The following is a 22839-nucleotide window of genomic DNA, read 5'->3' on the forward strand; positions in this document are numbered from 1 at the left end:
ATAATAAACAGAGTAGCAGCAGTGTAAAAATGGGGGTGGGGGGACATTGCAAATAGTCCAGGTAGCCATTTGATTAGCTTTTTAGGAGTCTTATGGCTTGGGGGTAGACTCTGTTAAGAAGCCTTTTGGACCTAGACTTGGTGCTCTGGTACCGCTTGCCGTGTGGATGATCCAGAAGAAGATTGGGAGAATGTCAGATGAAACCAAAATATAACTTCTTTTTTTTAAACTCGTCGTGTTTGGAGGACAAAGAATGCTGAGTTGCATCCAAAGAACACCATACATACTGTGAAGCATGGGGGTGGAAACATCATGCTTTGGCTGTTTTTCTGCAAAGGGACCAGGACGACTGTTCCGTGTAACGGAAAGAATGAATGGGGCCATATATTGTGAGATTTTGAGTGAAAACCTCCTTCCATCAGCAAGGGCATTGAAGATGAAACGTGGCTGGGTCTTTCAGCATGACAATGATCCCAAACACACCGCCCGGGCAACGGAGTGGCTTCGTAAGAAGCATTTCAAGGTCCTGGAGTGGCCTAGCCAGTCTCCAGATCTCAACCCCATAGAAAATCTTTGGAGGGAGTTGAGAAAGTCCGTGTTGCCCAGCAACAGCCCCAAAACATCACTGCTCTAGAGGAGATCTGCATGGAGGAATGGGACAAAATACCAGCAACAGTGTGTGAAAACCTTGTGAAGACTTACAGAAAATGTTTGACCTCTGTCATTGCCAACAAAGGGTATATAACAAAGTATTGAGAAACTTTTGTTATTGACCAAATACTTATTTTCCACCATAATTTGCAAATAAATTCATTAAACATCCTACAATGTGATTAACAGATTTCCACCGGTCTAATGTCCGTTGCTCATGTTTCTTGACCCAAGCAAGTCTCTTCTTATTGGTGTCCTTTAGTAGTGGTTTCTTTGCAATATTTTGACCATGAATGCTTGATTCACGGAGTCTCCTCTGAACAGTTGATGTGTCTATTACTGTTACTCTGAAGCATTTATTTGGGCTACAATTTATGAGGCTGGTAACTCTAACTTATCCTGTTCAGCAGATGTTACTCTGGGACTTCCTTTCCTGTGGCGGTCGTTGTGAGAGCCATTTTCATCATAGCGCTTGATGTTTTTTGCGACTGCACTTGAAGAAACCTTCAAAGTTCTTGAAATGTTCCGGATTGACTGACCTTCATGTCTTAAAGTAACGGACTGTTGATTCTCCTTGCTTATTTGAGCTGTTCTTGCCATAATAGCCCTACTTGGTAAAAGACCAAGTCCATATCTTCTGTATGCCTCTCCAACATTGTCACAACACAACTGATTGGCTCAAATGCATTAAGAAGGAAAGAAATTCCACAAATGAACTTTAAACAAGGTACACCTGTTAATCGAAATGCATTCCAGGTGACTATCTCATGAAGATGGTTGAGAGAATGTTAAGTGTGCAAAGCTGTCATTAAGGCAAAGGGTTGAAGAATCTCATCTCAAATATATTTTTATTTGCTTAACACTTTTTTTTTTGGTTACTACATGATTCCATATGTTATTTCATAGTTTTGAAGTCTTCACTATTATTGTACAATGTACAAAATAGCAAAAATAAAGAAACCCTTGAATGAGTAGGTGTCTAAACTTTTGGCTGGTACTTTATATATTTTCTTAATCATATTTTGGAGTGGCTAAGTTAATATAAGGGCAACACAAGTCTATTTTCCTTGCTTTAGCCCAGGCCTGATTTCTCATCGGAATGAACTCAGATAGCTCTGAATTGTTATCTCAACTAATACTACTACAAAAGCATCCCAGGTACTGTTGATACCCAGGCGCAATGTTCCCTCCATTTTTCACACACTGAGCAAATTTCAGGTCTTGGGATTGGAAACTTGAATACTGAGCATTCTATTCAACTTCCGGCACACGTTTACTTTGAAGTTCAACTCCTACCCCCCTTTAAGTTGACGTAGATGGTGGCCAAGTAGGCTACTGTGGCTATTTGATCCTAATAGGCTTATCAGAGTGGCCTGACAAGGAAAAACAATGCAAATGCATCCCATAACATTTTCATAAGGAAATACTAGCTATATGAGACTTTAAAAAAACATTATGCAGGGCGTAATAGGGGACTGGAAATTGCGTTGTAGGCTATGTTGCAAGAAACAAATTTTACAAAATCAAAGTCATTTTATTAATACAATAGAGAATCAGACAATGTAGGCTACCTTCTGCGTATTGGCTTCTTTTTGCATATTCAAGCCCGTCTCAAAATACAAACTGTTTTTTTACGACAAATCTAAGCTCTTACCTGACTCTCTTTTGAAAGATGGCAAGAAATGTTCATGTTTTGTGCTTTTATTGGACGTAATCACTCTCCCTTTGCTGACCGAAAAAATGCTATAACTGGGCAAATAACTTGCTAAATAGCAAAGAATATCAACAAATGTGCAAGTTGAGGGTTGCAAAATCTGCTCTTTGATCTCAAAAGCACATATTTGACAGCAGATGATTGAAAGACCGCCTACTACATCAAAATCACTGACTCAAGCTTGAGGTTTGTTGCATTGAAAGTTGCTGATACTGTGTTGATTTGATCACAATTCCCACATTAGAAGTAAACGATCTGTTTAAGGATCGTTGCCCCTTTAAGAGTTGCTCTGTTTAAGAGTTGCCCCTTTAGTTAAGTTCGATCTTGCACGGGCCAGCATTTGTTCTGCGCGGAAATCCTGAGAGAGTTGCGTGGCCGCGTGTTGCGCAGCTTAGAGGGAACATTGCTCAGGAGTTTAGGTATATCCAATAGGTAGTCATGTTGTAGCTGCTGTTGACTTTATAGGTGATTTCATGCCCAAAGTCTCTATTTTAGCAAGCACTGCCACAATTAAGCTAAGCAACAAAAAAGTTACATTAGTTACTCTTAGAAATGTAAAACCAAATATTTCACTTTGAGATTTCAGTGTTTTATGTATGTCAGGCATTGTTGCCAAGGGGTGATGCATCTCAAGTCAGGATCTCATGCTCTCTGCATGTGTATGTTGACAATGGTGCTGTCTTAGGAATTGACCCAACTCCTTGCTTTTCCCTCTCCTTCAGTAACTCGGACGACAACCTGCTGAAAAACATTGAGCTGTTTGATAAACTGGGGCTGCGCTTCAACGGGCGTGTCCTGTTTGTCAAGGACGTGCTCGGGGACGAGATCTGCTGCTGGTCCTTCTACGGTGAGGGCCGCAAGATCGCTGAGGTGTGCTGCACATCCATTGTCTACGCAACTGAGAAGAAACAGACCAAGGTAAGCCCAATTAAACCAATTTCACTCTGAGCTTCCACAGCTTAAACACTAACATGGAGGCTAGCAACATCAGGGTTTAGGTAAATGCTAGGGTATACAGTGCCTTCAAGGTATTTACACCCCTTGACTTTTTCCACATTTTGCTGTTAAAGTGGGATTAAAATGGATTTAATTTACATTTTTGTGTAACGACGTAAAGTACTCTTGTTTCAAAGTTGAACAAAAATTCATACTTTACAAAAAAAAACGGTATCTTGACTAGATGAGTCAATACATGTTAGTCACCTTTGGAATACTCACCAGCTGTGAGTATTTCTGGATAAGTTTGAAGTGCTTTCCACTCCTGGATTTTATAACATTTGCCCATTTTATTATTCTTCAAAATTATTCAAGCTCTGGCAAGTTGGTTGTCGGTCATTGCTAGACAACCATTTTCAGGGTTTGCCTTGTATTTTCAAGCTATTTAAGTCATAACTGTAACTCAGCCACTCATTCACGGTCTTGGTAAGCAACTCCAGTTTAGATTCGACCTCGTGTTTTAGGTTATTGTCCTACTGAAAGGTGAATTAATTTCCCAGTGTCTGGTGAAAAGCAGACTAAATTGCTAAGCTCCATTCTGTTTATTTTTTTTTATCTTGAAAAACTCCCCACTCCTTAATGATTACAAGAATACCTGTTAGGGCTGGGCGAGATATAGGATTAATTAGAATGTATGTTTTTGCGCGATATTCCAAATGCCTGTAATCGTAAGAATAATTATTTATTTTCCCATTTTTATTAGCGTTCATGTCCGTGTTACGCCCCTGAAAACAGGGGAGAAATAATCACGAGCGTGATACGGTGTTGTATTCTCAATTCAACGTAGTGTAATCATTTCACAAAAGTAACACATTACAAAACAACAGAAAACCCATTATACAACTAACACAGCAAAATATCTTATTAACAACGTACATGTTCATTCACAATCGACATAAAATGGCAGCTACTCTCAGTACGATGCTATTCTTCACTTCAACCGAGCAGGGCTAATATTACTCTCTTCAAACTTAACTCTAACTTCCTCAAGACGTTACTAAGACACACCTTAAACACTCTTGACATGTTAGCGAGTTATAACATTTAAATGACTATTTTATCATCAATAAAGTACCTGAAAACAGGGGAGAAATAATCACGAGCGTGATACAGTGTTGTATTCTCAATTCAACGTTTAGTGAAATGAGAAAAGACCGCGATTTCCCCAGGAATATGGGTGGAGACCAGAGCAATCGATCTCCGGCTCATAGATTAAGAGCATTTCGTAGATCACAGATTAACACTTTTAGGCACCACAAAATAAAGTAATCAATATAACGTTTACACATTACTCTCAATTCTTACCCTTTGACAGATTTTAACGTTAACACAATTATATGAATGTTATTCATCTCTATCAACTAATACTGAATGCATCTTTTTAACCTTAGATGTTTTACGATCCTCACATACATAATTAGAATGTATGTTTTTGCGCGATATTCCAAATGCCTGTAATCGTAAGAATAATTATTTATTTTCCCATTTTTATTAGCGTTCATGTCCGCTCGTTCTCATGTCTTTTTGGTCTCGTATCCTTCACCCTTTCTGTGCTGTGTCCCCGAGGTTTAATAAGAACTGGAGACTGCGCCCAAGATGTCTGCCTTTTGTTTTCAAGGTAATCTATTCATGTTTGCGTACGCCGATAGATGGACCCTCTATATCCAGGTTGCATTTGGACCAACTTTTGTATTTATTTGGGATCCCCATTACCTTCATGGACTCCAAACATATTAAAACACTTACATATAAAACAAAAGATACAGCAGTACATCATATATATATATATATATATATATATATATATATATATATATATATATATATATATATATATATATATATATATATATATATATATATATATATATATATATATATATATATATATATATATATATATATTTTTTTTTTTTTCACCTTTATTTAACCAGGTAGGCTAGTTGAGAACAAGTTCTCATTTGCAACTGCGACCTGGCCAAGATAAAGCATAGCAGTGTGAACAGACAACACAGAGTTACACATGGAGTTAACAATTGACAAGTCAATAACACAGTAGAAAAAGAGTCTATATACATTGTGTGCAAAAGGCATGAGGAGGTAGGCAAATAATTACAATTTTGCAGATTAACACTGGAGTGATAAATGGTCAGATGGTCATGTACAGGTAGAGATATTGGTGTGCAAAAGAGCAGAAAAGTAAATAAATAAAAACAGTATGGGGATGAGGTAGGTAAATTGGGTGGGCTATTTACCGATGGACTATGTACAGCTGCAGCGATCGGTTAGCTGCTCAGATAGCAGATGTTTGAAGTTGGTGAGGGAGATAAGTCTCCAACTTCAGCGATTTTTGCAATTCGTTCCAGTCACAGGCAGCAGAGAACTGGAACGAAAGGCGACCAAATGAGGTGTTGGCTTTAGGGATGATCAGTGAGATACACCTGCTGGAGCGCGTGCTACGGGTGGGTGTTGCCATCGTGACCAGTGAACTGAGATAAGGCGGAGCTTTACCTAGCATGGACTTGTAGATGACCTGGAGCCAGTGGGTCTGGCGACGAATATGTAGCGAGGGCCAGCCGACTAGAGCATACAGGTCGCAGTGGTGGGTGGTATAAGGTGCTTTAGTAACAAAACGGATGGCACTGTGATAAACTGCATCCAGTTTTCTGAGTAGAGTGTTGGAAGCTATTTTGTAGATGACATCGCCGAAGTCGAGGATCGGTAGGATAGTCAGTTTTACAAGGGTAATTTTGGCGGCGTGAGTGAAGGAGGCTTTGTTGCGGAATAGAAAGCCGACTCTAGATTTGATTTTAGATTGGAGATGTTTGATATGAGTCTGGAAGGAGCGTTTACAGTCTAGCCAGACACCTAGGTACTTATAGATGTCCACATATTCTAGGTCGGAACCATCCAGGGTGGTGATGCTAGTCGGCGTGCGGGTGCAGGCAGCGAACGGTTGAAAAGCATGCATTTGGTTTTACTAGCGTTTAAAAGCAGTTGGAGGCCACGGAAGGAGTGTTGTATGGCATTGAAGCTCGTTTGGAGGTTAGATAGCACAGTGTCCAAGGACTGGCTGGAAGTATACAGAATGGTGTCGTCTGCGTAGAGGTGGATCAGGGAATCTCCCGCAGCAAGAGCAACATCATTGATATATACAGAGAAAAGAGTCGGCCCGAGAATTGAACCCTGTGGCAGCCCCATAGAGACTGCCAGAGGACCGGACAGCATGCCCTTCGATTTGACACACTGAACTCTGTCTGCAAAGTAGTTGGTGAACCAGGCAAGGCAGTCATCAGAAAAACCGAGGCTACTGAGTCTGCCGATAAGTTGGCCGAGGTTGTAGTAGCCAGGAGGAAGGCATGGCCAGCCGTTGAGAAATGCTTGTTGAAGTTTTCGATAATCATGGATTTATCGGTGGTGAACGTGTTACCTAGCCTCAGTGCAGTGGGCAGCTGGGAGGAGGTGCTCTTGTTCTCCATGGACTTTACAGTGTCCCAGAACTTTTTGAAGTTAGAGCTACAGGATGCAAATTTCTGCCTGAAGAAGCTGGCCTTTGCTTTCCTGACTGACTGCGTGTATTGGTTCCTGACTTCCCTGAACAGTATTACACCACTACATATCTATAATGCGCACTAGCAACGTGAACAGCAACGACGTTATCATGTTATCCAAAGAATGGCAGACATTGGATGAACATAAAATGTTAATATCTGTGAGTGATGAAGAAAATCTGTTTCAGCGATAATTATTTGAATAATTCCATGTATTTTTTGTGCACAAAAGTGATGACTGAAGTCTCTTATTAGTCTGACTTCTATGTGGCTGTCTATGGAAATTGTCTTTCTGGGCCGGGCGTCAGTTACACTGCAGCACCGACGCAAAACTGCAGGAGCAATCTAAACTGTTTTAAACAAAATTATACTGAACAAAAATAGAAACAACAATTTCAAAGATTTTACTGAGTTACAGTTCTAATAAGGAAATGTGTCAATTGGTTAGCCCTAATCTATGGATTTCCCATTACTGGGATTACAGATATGCATCTGTTAGTCACAGATAATTTAAAGGTAGATGTGTGGATCAGAAAACCAGTCCGTATCTGGTGTGACCACCATTTGCCTCATGCAGCACAATCTCCTTCGCATAGAGTTGATCAGGCCTGTGGAATGTTGTCCCACTCCTCTTCAATGGCTGTGTGAAGGTGCTGGATATTGGCGGGAACTGGAACACCCTGTTTGAGAAGCTTTTTGTCCGTCTGGAAAATTTGGGGGATATTTTATTTCAGCTCATGAATCATAGGACCGACACTTTACATGTTGCGTTTATATTTTGTTCGGTGTGTGTTGTGTGCGTATATAAGGAAATTTGCAACTCATTCTCATTCTGCGAAATAAGGTAGGCTACGTGATTTCAACATCTGAACAAAGTGGACAGGCTAGCATGCTGTTCAAACAATTGGAGACGGACAGAATGGTGTACGCATAACAATTCAACTGTTATACCCTGTTAGCTAGCTAATAGGTCCAAGTTCGCAAAACTTGAAATATAACGATTGCTATAAAGATTAGCTGGCTACTCACTAGCATGTGGGCTTGTGCTTATGGGAGTGTTTATTAGACTTGTGTTAATTTCCTGTAACGCCTGCTACAAGAAGTGAATGTGCATTATGCATGGTTCTGGTTAAATTTGTAACAAAATGGGCATTTTCATAGATTTGAATGCCAGATCATTGATTATTTTGGTAAAATAATTACATTTATTAGTGGGTCTTATTTTATTTTACCAGGTAAGTTGACTGAACACATTCTCATATACAGCAACGACCTGGGGAATAGTTATAGGGTAGTGGAGGGGGTATGAATGAGCCAATTGGAAGCTTGGGATCATGAGGTGGCCATGATGGTATGAGGGCCAGATTTGGGAATTTTGCCAGGACACCGGGGTTAACACACCTACTCTTATGGTAAATGCCATATGGGATCTCTAGTGACCACAAAGTCAGGTCACCCGTTTAACATTCAATCCGAAAGACTGCACCCTACACAGGGCAATGTCCCCATTCACTGGCATTAGGATATATATTTTTTGTCCAGAGGAAAGAGTACCTCCTCCTGGCCCTCCAACACCACTTCCAGCAGTGTCTGGTCTCCTGACCAGGACCAACCCTGCTTCAGAGGCAAGCCAGCAGTGGGATGCAGGGTGCTGCTGGCTTATATTTAGCCTAGGTATAATTTCACAAACCCTGAATTCATTAGATTATTGCTGACTGTTTGAAATGCAGTGTATTTGACAATTATTTGTTCAACAAAGCTTTACACAAAAACATGATCTAAATATACTATATATACAAAAGCAAGTGGACACCCCTTCTTAGTGGCTTTGGCTATTTCAGCCACAAATAAACTCAGCAAAAAAGACATGTCCCTTTTTCAGGACCCTGTCTTTCAAAGATAATTTGTAAAAATCCAAATAACTTCACAGATCTTCATTGTAAAGGATTTAAACACTGTTTCCCATATTTGTTCAATGAACCATGAACTATTAATGAACATGCACCTGTGGAACAGTCGTTAAGACACCAACAGCTTACAGACGGTAGGCAATTAAGGTCACAGTTATGAAAACTTAGTAGAAAGGCCTCTTCAGTGTCCTGACTCTGAAAAACACAAAAAGAAAGATGCCCAGGGTCCCTGCTCATCTGCGTGAACGTGCCTTAGGCATGCCACCAGCTAGGAGGCATGGGGACTGCAGATGTGGCCAGGGCAATAAATTGCAATGTCCGTACTGTGAGACGCCTAAGACAGAGCTACAGGGAGACAGGACGGACAGCTGATCGTCCTCGCAGTGGCAGACCACGTGTAACAGTACAGTCGAACATCACACGTGCGGTACAGATACAGGATGGCAACAACAACTGCCCGAGTTAGACCAGGAACGCACAGTCCCTCCATCAGTGCTGAGATGGCTGGACTGAGGGCTTGTAGGCCTGTTGTCTGGTGAGGACCTGCCTTACATCACCGGCAATAACGTCGCCTATGGGCACAAACCCACCGTTGCTGGACCAGACAGGACTGGCAAAAAGTGCTCTTCACTGACAAGTTGCGGTTTTGTGATGGTCGGATCACATTTATCGTCGAAGGAATGAGCGTTGCACCGAGGCCTGTACTCTGGAGCGAGATGGTCCGTCATGGTCTGGAGCGGTGTGTCACAGCATCATCGGACTGAGCTTGTTGTCATTGCAGGCAATCGCAACGCTGTGCGTTACAGGGAAGACATCCTCCTCCCTCATATGGTACCCTTCCTGCAGGCTCATCCTGACATGACCCTCCCACATGCCACCAGCTATACTGCTACCGGAATGTCAGTGTTCTGCCATGGCCAGCAAGGAGCCCGGATCTCAAACCCATTGAGCACGTCTGGGACCTGTTGGATCGGAGGGTGAGGGCTAGGGCAATTCCCCCCAGAAATGTCCGGGAACTTGCAGGTGCCTTGGTGGAAGAGTGGGGTAAAATCTCACAGCAAGAACTGGCAAATCTGGTGCAGTCCATGAGGAGGAGATACATTGTGGTACTTAATGCATTTGGTGGCCACACCAGATACTGACTGTTACTTTACTGACTGACACATTATTACTGTTACTGACTGACACATTATTCAATTTCTGTTATTCACCTGTCTGTGGAATCTTACTATGTTCATACAAATATTTACACATTACCGAGTTCCATACTGCCTCTGGAAGAAGCCGTCAGCACTGTTCGTCGGGAGCTTCATGAAATAGATTTCCATGGCCAAGCAGCCGCACACAAGCCTAAGAACACCATGCGCAATGCCAAGTGTCGGCTGGAGTGGTGTAAAGCTCGCGGCCATTGGACTCCGGAGCAGTGGAAACCTGTTCTTTGGAGTGATGACTCACGCTTCACCATCTGGAAGTCCGACGGACAAATCTGGGTTTGTCGGATGCCAGGAGAACGCTACCTGCCTGAATGCATAGTGCCAACTGTAATGTTTGGTGGAGGAGGAATAATGGTCTGGGGGTGTGTTTCATGGTTCATGCTAGGCCCCTTAGTTACAGTGATGGGAAATCTTAATGCAACAGCATACATTCTAGATGATTCTGTGCTTCCAACTTTGTGACAACAGTTTGGGGAAAGCCCTTTACTGTTTCAGCATCACAATGCCCCGTGCACAAAGCGAGCTCCATACAGAAATGGTTTGTCGATCATTTTGAAAGCACTTTCCTGGCCTGCACAGAGCTTGGACTTCAACCCCATCGAACACGTATGGGATGAATTGGAACGCTGACTGCGAGCCAGGCCAAATTGCCCAACATCCGTGCCTGACCTCACTAATGCTCTTGTGACTGAATGGAAGCAAGTCCCCGCAGCAATGTTCCAACATCTAGTGGAAAGCCTTCCCAGAAGAATGGAGGTTGTTATAGCAGCGAAGGGGGGACCAACTCCATATTAATGCCCATGATTTTGGAATGAATGTTCGACAAGCAGGTGACCAAAATTATGTGGACATGTAGTGTATATCGTGAATCAGCCATAAGTTCGAAAAAATTTAGGTATGATTTGTATGCCATTTCGCCCAGCCCTAATACTCATAACATGAAGTAGCCAGCACTGTGCATGAAAATATGGAGAGTGGTAGTCTGTAATGTGTTGTATTGGATTTACCCCAAACGTAACACTTTGTATTCAGGACACAAAGTAAAGTGCTTTACCAATTGTTTTGATGTATCACTTTAGTGCCTGTTTTGGAATATTTTTATTCTGTCAGTTAGGTTAGTATTGTGGAGTAACTCCAATGTTGTTGATTCATCCTCAGTTTTCTCCGATCACAGCCAATAAACTCAAACTGTTTTCAAGTCATCTTTGGATTTTTGGCCAAATCCCTGAGCAGTTTCCTTCCTCTCCGGCAACTGATTTTAGGAAGGACGCCTGTATCTTTGTAGTGACTGGGTGTATTGATACAACATCCAAAGTGTGATTTAACTTCACCATGTTGAAAGGGATATTCAATGTTCCCCCCCCCCCCCCCCCCCCCCCCATCTACCAATAGGTGCCCTTCTTTGCAAGGCATTGGAAAACCTCCCTGGTCTTTGTGGTTGAATCTGTTTGAAAGTCAGTGCTCGACTCGGACTTTACAGTTAATTGGAATGTGTGGGGTAGTCATTCAAAAATCATGTTAAACACTTATTGCACACAATGAGTCCATGCAACTTATGTGACTTGTTAAGCACATTTTTACTTCTGAACGTATTTAGGCTTGCCATAACAAAGGGGTTGAACACTTGACTCAAGGCATTTACGCTTTTTATTTTTTTTAATTAATTCTTCAAAATTTCCAACAAACAGTTCCACTTGACATTATGGAGCATTGTATGAATGCCAGTGACCAAAACATCTCAATTTAATTATGTTTAAAATGTAAAGTGGTGTGAACACTTTTTTTCAATACTTAATTGGTACAGTGCCTTCGGAAAGTATTCAGACCCCTTGAATTTTATTCCACTTTAGTTATGTTACTGCCTTATTCCAAAATGGAACTACACACTACCCCATAATGACAAAGCAAAAACAAGTTAAGAAAATTTTACAAATGTAAACTGATACCTTATTTACATAAGTATTCAGACCCTTTGCTATGAGATTTGAAATTGAGGGTTTACCCTTGGTGTTTCTATAACTTGATTGGAGTCCACTTGTGGTAAAATCAATTGATATGATATGGTTTGGAAAGGCACACACCTGTCTATTTAAGGTCCCATAGTTGACAGTGCATGTCAGAGCAAAAACCAAGCCATGAGTTTGGCGGAACTGTCCGTAGAGCTCCAAGACAGCAATGTGTCGAGGCACAGATTTGGGGAAGGGTATCATAACATTTCTGCAGCATTGAAGGTCCCCAAGAACATTCTTAATTGGAAGAAGTTTGGAACCACCAAGACTCTTCCTAGAGTTGGCTAGGCCAAACTGAGCAATCCACTCCTCAGTAAAAGGCATAAGGCCGCTTGGAAAGACTCTGACCATGAGAAACAAGATTCTCTGGAAACCAAGATTGAACGCTTTGGCCTGAATGCCAAGCGTCACGTCTGGAGGAAACCTGGCACAAAGTACTGAGTAAAGGGTCTGAATACTTATTTAAATGTTTTTTTTTTTTTTTTTAATTGGCAAAAGTTTCTAAACCTGTTTTTGCTTTCATTGTGGTGTGTTGTGTGTAGATTGTTTTTTTTAACCTCAATTTAATCATTTTAGAATAAGGCTAATGTAACATTGTTGGAAAAAGTCAAGGGATTCTGAGTACTTTCCGAAGGCACTTTAATATAGAATTCTCTAATTCTCTACCCATTCTTTGCCTCCCTGTGTCCTGCTCTTCCTTCTCCCTGTCAGGTGGAGTTTCCTGAGGCCCGCATCTTTGAGGAGACCCTCAACATCCTCATCTATGAGAATGGTCGTGGTTCTGGCCCGGGGGGCGTGGCCCTTTTGGAGTCATCATCGCCTGGGGCCAGCCAATCAGAGGAGGAGGGGGCCAGCGCAGGGGACCGAAGGGTGAGGAGGATCCACGTGAGGAGGCACATCATGCACGACGAGAGAGGACACGGCCAACAGACTGTGTATAAGGACTGAGAAAAAAGAGTGAACTGTGGGGATAAAGAGAGGGAGTTAGCGGCAGGGTAAAGATACAGGTTGTTTGGCGGCGGGGTGTTTGCATGGAGAGGTTAGGGCGGATGTTTAGTAGGGGGCGTGGGACAGGTTCTTATATAAGGAAGCAGATGTGGGACTTCAAGATGCTTATTATCAAGGACTGAGATATTATTATTTTTTGGTGCCCGATTGGGAAAACAACCCCTAACCCAAAAGGTGGGACTAATACACTAATGAATGTGCACAATTATGGGAGAAAGGTAGCGAGAATTGGAACACAGCATTGGTCTGCAAATACCTAGGGGCTAGATTGGGCTATCTCCCGACCAGGTTTGGGTGGTGGTAATGTGACTGGAAGATGGAGGGGTTCACTGGTTCAACTAAGGTACTTTAACTGCACTAAAAGGGAACCGGGATGGTGGAGTGAGGTGGTGGTAGTAGGTTAGAGACAACGAGACTGCTGAGCATTGCTGGATGTTTATTCCTTTTGAATTGATTACTGTTGTATGTATTTGTCTCTATTTATTATTATTTGGTTAATTTGTCCTTTTATATAACTTTAAATACATTATTTATTATTTATTCTGTATAGATGTTGGTGGGAATTGTATGTGTTGAGGGTGCTGATCTGATTTGATATTTTGACCAGTTTATGCACTGATCACTTTCCTAACCGACACTTGATGCCATGCTCATCCATGGTCATGTTTAACTGCCATGTGAGTTCATGTGTACACATTGACTTGCTAAATCATGTTTTAATATTTTTTTGTCCATGATGCTACCGTGCCTAATTGAAACAGGATTTCATGTTGTCTGATGGTGAAATCAGGCTTTATTTGGCTCTCTAAAAATCATGTTTAAGTCTTTGTATTCAATTTGGTACATATTGCTTCCTCGCACTAAAGTCTGATCACAAAAAAAATAAAAAATAACAGGTGAAATGAAGGAAGTGATCCGAACCTGGGAAGTGTTTTATGTCCCATGGGTTATTGGACACTTGTTAACCCATAGAAGCATGTAATCTGGCAGGTAAATCTCACATCCTAATTCCCGTCAAATGTTCTTTGTGATATTGTAACTATCTGGGGTTTTGGATATTTTATGGACCATCAACATTCTCAATAAAAATCTAAACCCTGCATCTTGGTGTTTTGTGTGTTGGATCGAGTGGAAAATCCCACTCTTCCTGTCCTCTTAATCTTCTCGAATGGACAGATGAATGAATATGCATTCACCTTTCCATTAATGCAGGTGAATGACGAGAAGGCTGCGTTGTATTATTGAGATCCAGGCTGTATCACAACCAGCTGTGATTGGGAGTTCCGTAGGGCGGCGCACACTTGGCCCATCGTCCGGGTTAGACTGGTGTAGGTCGTCATTGTAAATAAGAATTTATTCTTAACTGACTTGCCTAGTTAAATAAAGGTTACATTTAAAAAATATGCCCCTCTAGGTAACTCGTAGAGCCAAACATACGGTTTACAATAGATTACACAGCCACAAAGTCAAAATTGGCTAGCTTTTTGTCTTAATTTAAGGTTAGGCATAAGGTTAGCAGTGTAAATTTCAGGTCCGTGCTTGACTTGGACTGAAATAGTTTCAGGTACTTATTTTGGATGACGGTACTGTTTACATTTAGGTGAAGGAGCTCCACAATACGTGTGCTGAGATTCTATAATAGGAACAGAAGCTCAAGCAGTAGAAATGTTATGGTTCCGGTACTTTGCTCCTATGAGCTCCTGCCTAAATCATGCACTGGGTTAAGTTTTAAATAAAATTAAGAAGAAATTGTAGAGGCTGTTAACTAGTGGCTGTTATTATGGCCATTATTGTGGCTGTTAACTAGTGACGAAACTAACATAGCAGGCGTAAAAGAAAGACTTCCAACTTCAGTGCGTTCAAGACAACTTGAGAAAAATATTTTGAATGTTCATCCATCTCGGAATTCCAGAGCTCCAACCTGGAGATTACTGACGTCATGATTTGCCCTTTTTTTTGCGAGGGTCCTAGACCTTTTGCAACGCCCACTTCCGCTCAACTTCCTACCCGATACATAGCTTCATGTTCTGTAAGCTTGATTGTAGCCACACTAGCCTCTAAGTCTCGTATCATTATCTCATTATATTAAGATTTCATTTCTATAGCTTTAAATTTTGAAAATTCTTATTAACAATTCTGCTTATCCGTTCAGTTAGATTTTTGTAATATGATTGTGTTCTTTGTCTCTTAGCTAGCTGAACTCAGCAAAAAAAGAAACATCCTCACGGTCAACTGCGCTTATTTTCAGCAAACTTAACATTTGTATGAACATAAGATTCAACAACTGAGACATAAACTGAACAAGTTCCACAGACATGTAACTAACAGAAATTGAATAATGTGTCCCTGAACAGGGGGGGGTCAAAAGAAAGTCAGTATCTGGTGTGGCCACCAGCAGTGCATCTCCTCCTCATGGACTGCACCAGATTTGCCAGTTCCTGCTGTGAGATGTTACCCCACTCTTCCACCAGGCACCTGCAAGTTCCCAGACATTTCTGGGAGGAATGTCCCTAGCCCTCACCCTCTGATCCAACCGGTCCAAGACGTGCTCAATGGGATTGAGATCCGGGCTCTTCGCTGGCCATGGCAGAACACTGACATTCCTGTCTTGCAGTAAATCACGCACAGAATGAGCAGTATGGCTGGTGGCATTGTAATGCTCTAGGGTCATGTCAGGATGAGCCTGCAGGAAGGGTACCACACGAGGGAGGAGGATATCTTCCCTGTAACGCACAGCATTGAGATTGAGCTTGTTGTCATTGCAGGCAGTCCGATGATGCTGTGACACACCGCCCCAGACCATGACAGACCATCCACCTCCAAATCGATCCCGCTCCAGAGTACAGGCCTCGGTGTAACGCTCATTCCTTTGACGATAAACGCGAATCCGACCATCACCCCTGGTGAGACAAAACTGCAACTCGTCAGTGAAGAGCACTTTTTGCCAGTCCTGTCTGGTCCAGCGACGGTGGGTTTGTGCCCATAGGCGACGTTATTGCCGGTGATGTCTGGTGAGGACCTGCTACAACAGGCCTACCAGCCCTCAGTCCAGCCTCTCAGCCTATTGCGGACAGTCTGAGCACTGATGGAGGGATTGTGCGTTCTTATTGTTGCCATCCTGTACCTGTCCCGCATGTGCGATGTTCGGATGTACCGATCCTGTGTAGGTGTTACACGTGGTCTGCCACTGCGAGGATGATTAGCTGTCCGTCCTGTCTCCCTGTAGTGCTGTCTTAGGCGTCTCACAGTACGGACACTGCAATTTATTGTCCTGGCCACGTCTGCAGTCCTCATGCGTCCTTGCAGCATGCCTAAGGCACGTTCACGCCGATGAGCAGGGACCCTGGGCATCTTTCTTTTCGTGTTTTTCAGAGTCAGGACACTGAAGAGGCCTTTCTACTAAGTTTTCATAACTGTGACCTTAATTGCCTACCGTCTGTAAGCTGTTAGTGTTTTAACGACCGTTCCACAGGTGCATGTTCATTAATTGTTTGTGGCTCACACAAATCAAGGAACCCACCAGGTACAACCCTAAATCTGTAAAGAAGGGCACCCTCATAGACGTTATCCGGACCAACTGGCCCTCCAAATACACCTCCGCTGTCTTCAATCAGGATCTCAGCGATCACTGCCTCATTGCCTGAATCCGCTACGGGTCCGCAGTCAAACGACCACCCCTCATCACTGTCAAACGCTCCCTAAAACACTTCTGCGAGCAGGCCTTTCTAATCGACCTGGCCCGGGTATCCTGGAAGGTTATTGACCTCATCCCGTCAGTTGAGGATGTCTGGTCTTTAAAAGTAACTTCCTCACCATCTTAGACAAGCATGCTCCGTTCAAAGAACTAAGAACAGATATAGCCCTTGGTTCACTCCAGACCTGACTGCCCTCGACCAGCACAAAAACATCCTGTGGCGGACTGCAATAGCATCGAATAGTCCCCGCGATATGCAACTGTTCAGGAAAGTCAGGAACCAATACACGCAGTCAGTCAGGAAAGCAAAGGCCAGCTTTTTCAAGCAGAAATTTGCATCCTGTAGCTCTAACTCAAAAAAAGTTCAGGGACACTGTAAAGTCCATGGAGAACAAGAGCACCTCCTCCCAGCTGCCCACTGCACTGAGGCTAGGTAACACGGTCACCACCGATAAATCCATGATAATCGAAAACTTCAACAAGCATTTCTCAACGGCTGGCCATGCCTTCCTCCTGGCTACTCCAACCTCGGCCAACAGCTCCGCCACCCCCGCAGCTACTCGCCCAAGCCTCCTCAGCTTCTCCTTTACCCAAATCAGGATAGCAGATGTTCTGAAAGAGCTGCAAAACCTGGACCCGTACAAATCAGCTAGGCTTGACAATCTGGACCCTCTATTTCTGAAACTATCTGCCGCCATTGTCGCAACCCCTATTACCAGCATGTTCAACCTCTCTTTCATATCGTCTGAGATCCCCAAGGATTGGAAAGCTGCTGCAGTCATCCCCCTCTTCAAAGGGGGAGACACCCTGGACCCAAACTGTTAGACCTACAGTGCCTTGCGAAAGTATTCGGCCCCCTTGAACTTTGCGACCTTTTGCCACATTTCAGGCTTCAAACATAAAGATATAAAACTGTATTTTTTTGTGAAGAATCAACAACAAGTGGGACACAATCATGAAGTGGAACGACATTTATTGGATATTTCAAACATTTTTAACAAATCAAAAACTGAAAAATTGGGCGTGCAAAATTATTCAGCCCCTTTCCTTTCAGTGCAGCAAACTCTCTCCAGAAGTTCAGTGAGGATCTCTGAATGATCCAATGTTGACCTAAATGACTAATGGTGATAAATACAATCCACCTGTGTGTAATCAAGTCTCCGTATAAATGCACCTGCACTGTGATAGTCTCAGAGGTCCGTTAAAAGCGCAGAGAGCATCATGAAGAACAAGGAACACACCAGGCAGGTCCGAGATACTATTGTGAAGAAGTTTAAAGCCGGATTTGGATACAAAAAGATTTCCCAAGCTTTAAACATCCCAAGGAGCACTGTGCAAGCGATAATATTGAAATGGAAGGAGTATCAGACCACTGCAAATCTACCAAGACCTGGCCGTCCCTCTAAACTTTCAGCTCATACAAGGAGAAGACTGATCAGAGATGCAGCCAAGAGGCCCATGATCACTCTGGATGAACTGCAGAGATCTACAGCTGAGGTGGGAGACTCTGTCCATAGGACAACAATCAGTCGTATATTGCACAAATCTGTCCTTTATGGAAGAGTGGCAAGAAGAAAGCCATTTCTTAAAGATATCCATAAAAAGTTTTGTTTAAAGTTTGCCACAAGCCACCTGGGAGACACACCAAACATGTGGAAGAAGGTGCTCTGGTCAGATGAAACCAAAATTGAACTTTTTGGCAACAATGCAAAACGTTATGTTTGGCGTAAAAGCAACACCCTGAACACACCATCCCCACTGTCAAACATGGTGGTGGCAGCATCATGGTTTGGGCCTGCTTTTCTTCAGCAGGGACAGGGAAGATGGTTAAAATTGATGGGAAGATGGATGGAGCCAAATACAGGACCATTCTGGAAGAAAACCTGATGGAGTCTGCAAAAGACCTGAGACTGGGACGGAGATTTGTCTTCCAACAAGACAATGATCCAAAACATAAAGCAAAATCTACAATGGAATGGTTCAAAAATAAACATATCCAGGTGTTAGAATGGCCAAGTCAAAGTCCAGACCTGAATCCAATCGAGAATCTGTGGAAAGAACTGAAAACTGCTGGTCACAAATGCTCTCCATCCAACCTCACTGAGCTCGAGCTGTTTTGCAAGGAGGAATGGGAAAAAATGTCAGTCTCTCGATGTGCAAAACTGATAGAGACATACCCCAAGCGACTTACAGCTGTAATCGCAGCAAAAGGTGGCGCTACAAAGTATTAACTTAAGGGGGCTGAATAATTTTGCACGCCCAATTTTTCAGTTTTTGATTTGTTAAAAAAGTTTGAAATATCCAATAAATGTCGTTCCACTTCATGATTGTGTCCCACTTGTTGTTGATTCTTCACAAAAAAATTAAATTGTATATCTTTATGTTTAAAGCCTGAAATGTGGCAAAAGGTCGCAAAGTTCAAGGGGGCCGTATACTTTCGCAAGGCACTGTATATCCTTCCTGCCCTGCCTATCTCAGGTCTTCGAAAGCCAAGTCAACAAACAGATCACTGACCATCTCAAATCCCACCGTACCTTCTCCGCTGTGCAAACTGGTTTCCGAGTCGGTCACGGGTGCACCTCAGCCACGCTCAAGGTACTAAACGATATCATAACTGCCATCGATAAAAGACAGTACTGTGCAGCCGTCTTCATCGACCTGGCCAAGGCTTTCGACTCTTGTCAATCACCATATTCTTATCGGCAGACTCAGTAGCCTCGGTTTTTTTCTAATGACTGCCTTGCCTGGTTCACCAACTACTTTGCAGACAGAGTTCAGTGTGTCAAATCGAAGGGCATGTTGTCCGGTCCTCTGGCAGTCTCTATGGGGGTGCCACAGGGTTCAATTCTCGGGTCGACTCTATTCTCTGTATATATCAATGATGTTGCTCTTGTTGCGGGCAATTCCCTGATCCACCTCTACGCAGACGACACCATTCTGTATACTTCTGGCCCTTCCTTGGACACTGTGCTATCTAACCTCCAAACGAGCTTCAATGCCATACAACACTCGTTCCGTGGCCTCCAACTGCTCTTAAACGCTAGTAAAACAAAATGCATGCTTTTCAACCGTTCGCTGCCTGCACCCGCACGCCCGACTAGCATCACCACCCTGGATGGTTCCGACCTAGAATATGTGGACATCTATAAGTACCTAGGTGTCTGGCTAGACTGTAAACTCTCCTTCCAGACTCATATCAAACATCTCCAATCTAAAATCAAATCTAGAGTCGGCTTTCTATTCCGCAACAAAGCCTCCTTCACTCACGCCGCCAAACTTACCCTAGTAAAACTGACTATCCTACTGATCCTCGACTTTGGCGATGTCATCTACAAAATAGCTTCCAATATTCTACTCAGCAAACTGGATGCAGTTTATCACAGTGCCATCCGTTTTGTTACTAAAGCACCTTATACCACCCACCACTGCGACCTGCATGCTCTAGTCGGCTGGCCCTCGCTACATATTCGCCGCCAGACCCACTGGCTCCAGGTCATCGACAAGTCCATGCTAGGTAAAGCTCCGACATATCTCAGTTCACTGGTCACGATGGCAACACCCACCCGTAGCACGCTCTCCAGCAGGTGTATCTCACTGATCATCCCTAAAGTCAACACCCCATTGGCCGCCTTTCCTTCCAGTTCTCTGCTGCCTGTGACTGGAACGAATTGCAAAAATCGCTGAAGTTGGAGACTTATCTCCCTCACCAACTTTAAACATCTGCTATCTGAGCAGCTAACCGATCGCTGCAGCTGTACATAGTCCATCGGTAAATAGCCCACCCAATTTACCTACCTCATCCCCATACTGTTTTTATTTATTTACTTTTCTGCTCTTTTGCACACCAGTATCTCTACCTGCACATGACAATCTGATCATTTATCACTCCAGTGTTAATCTGCTAAATTGTCATTATTCGCCTACCTCCTCATGCCTTTTGCACACAATGTATATAGATTTTTTTTTTCCTACTGTGTTATTGACTTGTTTATTGTTTACTCCATGTGTAACTCTGTTGTCTGTTCACACTGCTATGCTTTATCTTGGCCAGGTCGCAGTTGTAAATGAGAACTTGTTCTCAGCTAGCCTACCTAGTTAAATAAAGGTGAAATCAAATAAATAAAAAAAGCATTGGAAACGGTGTTTAAACCGAAGATCTGTGAAGTTATCTTTGAAAGACAGGGTCCTGAAAAAGGGACATTTCTTTTTTTGCTGAGTTTATTATCACACTAGTGACACCTCACACTAGTAAGGTGGCTAGCAATTAGCCAACACCCCTGTCCCTTACCAACCATGGCACTGTTTTACTCAAGGAGCTTGCAAGAGCTGCCAAAGATAACAGTAACGGATGTATATCGTCTGGCTAAGACCAGTAGCAAAGCACCGACCTCCAAGTTGGAAAAAGGATTCAAACTTTGTCTCCAGTTACCTTTTCAACTATGGTAAGGTAAGTTTTGCCAATTTGCCTATCAGACCAGACGAGGACGTTTACTAAAAGCTGTAACGTAGTTTAAGACATGCATTTTATAGTAGCTAGCTAACATTTCTCATTATTTTTATTCCAAACTGTTTTGGAACAGGGACAAAGTGACGAGAGGTCAGCATAGGGGCTTGCTGCTACAGGTCCATGAGGAAAAATTAGAAACCACAGTTTGAGTGTAGGGTGAAAAGTCAGCTGTTTGTGACAGACTACATGCCAGTTACACAGTCAGAGATGAAGCCTAGTCTTAGACTAAGAAGTAACGGTCAATGGAGATCTGCATTAAGAGGCATTGCTTAGTCTAGGACTAGGCTTAACCCATATCTATGAAACCGTTCTTGGTGTAGTAATTGTTCAGTTGTCTTCCTTGCTGTTTATGTAAGCTCTTATGTTGGACGCATTAGATTCAATTTAAACAAGGGCATATACCCTTAATAGAAAAGTTTAAACCCGTATTGCTGTCATGAATTTAGTGGCTGTTGCATCTTTCGCCAGTCACTTCTTCTGTCTGCTGGTCGTGACACATGAGTGATTTTTATAGTCGAATAATTACATTTTTACATCATAGGTTGTACTTAAGCCCTAAGAACCCGTAACAATGCCACATCACTGTTCATGTGTTGCTGGCACTGCATTATGCAACCACTCAGTTGCATTACTATTCCAGTCGGCACACAATTCCCAGATGGGAACACCAGTCGTCCCACCTGTGCACAGCTGCACAGAGGCCTAGCAGCAGTGGCATAAGCCAAGAACTATGGCATGTTTTAATAGCTATACCACATAACATCATATGGTTATAATAATGTCATAATGCTAATAAATTATTTAATGAAAACATAAATTGTCTCATGATTAGATTTAGAATAGTGCCCCTATACTGTCTTTTTACAGGGTCTGCAACCTGGGCCCATAGGAAAAATGACCATCACCAAGCTCACCAAAAAGCGCATGGCAGGAGGAGGGATTAGGTGAGTATTATCTAGTCATATTCTATTACACTTTGACTATATAAAATTATTTAATTTCAGGTGGTTTCAAGTACATTGTTTAGATTTGCTAACCACAGCGGCTGCTGTACACTACAGCACCCTTCTTGGAACACTCCCCGACCTCTCAGTTTCCCAGATAGAAGAGACATACAAGAGCTTTGACCCTCTATCCAAGCCATTGATCTGCAGCATAGGGATATCTGCTGAAAAGCAGATATCCCACTTTGGAAAGGTACAGGTGGGGAGCCTCCTGTCTTACCGGGAGCCTCCTGTCTTACCAGCAGCCTCCAATCACAACGTGACACAGTTCACCATAAGGAGACACCAGCATTCCCGTCACTACCCCTAGATGCCAACTTTCAAGGCTGCACATTTGTGCTCAGTGAAGACCAGCTTCACATAGTCTCTTCAGGTGAGAGAATACAGAGATCCAGTGGTGTTCACTAATTAGAAGGGTGACTGGTACTAATGTGTACATGCAAAAGTTCTTAGGCAGGAAAAACTAAATAAACAAGGGAGAAGCTCCTTTATCTTTCAATTAATGAAAGAGAAACAAAACCAATCTCTGAAATTAATTAATTAAAAAGAATTCAGTTAATAATGTTTCTGTCCTCTTGTCT

General features: G+C 42.7%; 1 protein-coding gene across 2 annotated transcripts in view; it reads left to right on the top strand.

The window, feature by feature from the left end:
- kctd13 (potassium channel tetramerization domain containing 13) overlaps nt 1-14153 on the top strand; it is a 39149-nt gene extending 24996 nt beyond the window's left edge. For both annotated transcript variants that reach the window (XM_021624316.2, XM_036937905.1), the window contains 2 exons: nt 3088-3283; nt 12757-14153. In XM_021624316.2, the coding sequence (XP_021479991.2) occupies nt 3088-3283; nt 12757-12993 (433 nt within the window). In that variant the 3' untranslated portion in view covers nt 12994-14153. The remainder of the gene's footprint in view (nt 1-3087; nt 3284-12756) is intronic.
- The last annotated feature ends 8686 nt before the right edge of the window (nt 14154-22839 follow it).

Source organism: Oncorhynchus mykiss, chromosome 12, assembly GCF_013265735.2.
Source record: "Oncorhynchus mykiss isolate Arlee chromosome 12, USDA_OmykA_1.1, whole genome shotgun sequence".
Lineage (NCBI taxonomy): Eukaryota > Metazoa > Chordata > Actinopteri > Salmoniformes > Salmonidae > Oncorhynchus > Oncorhynchus mykiss.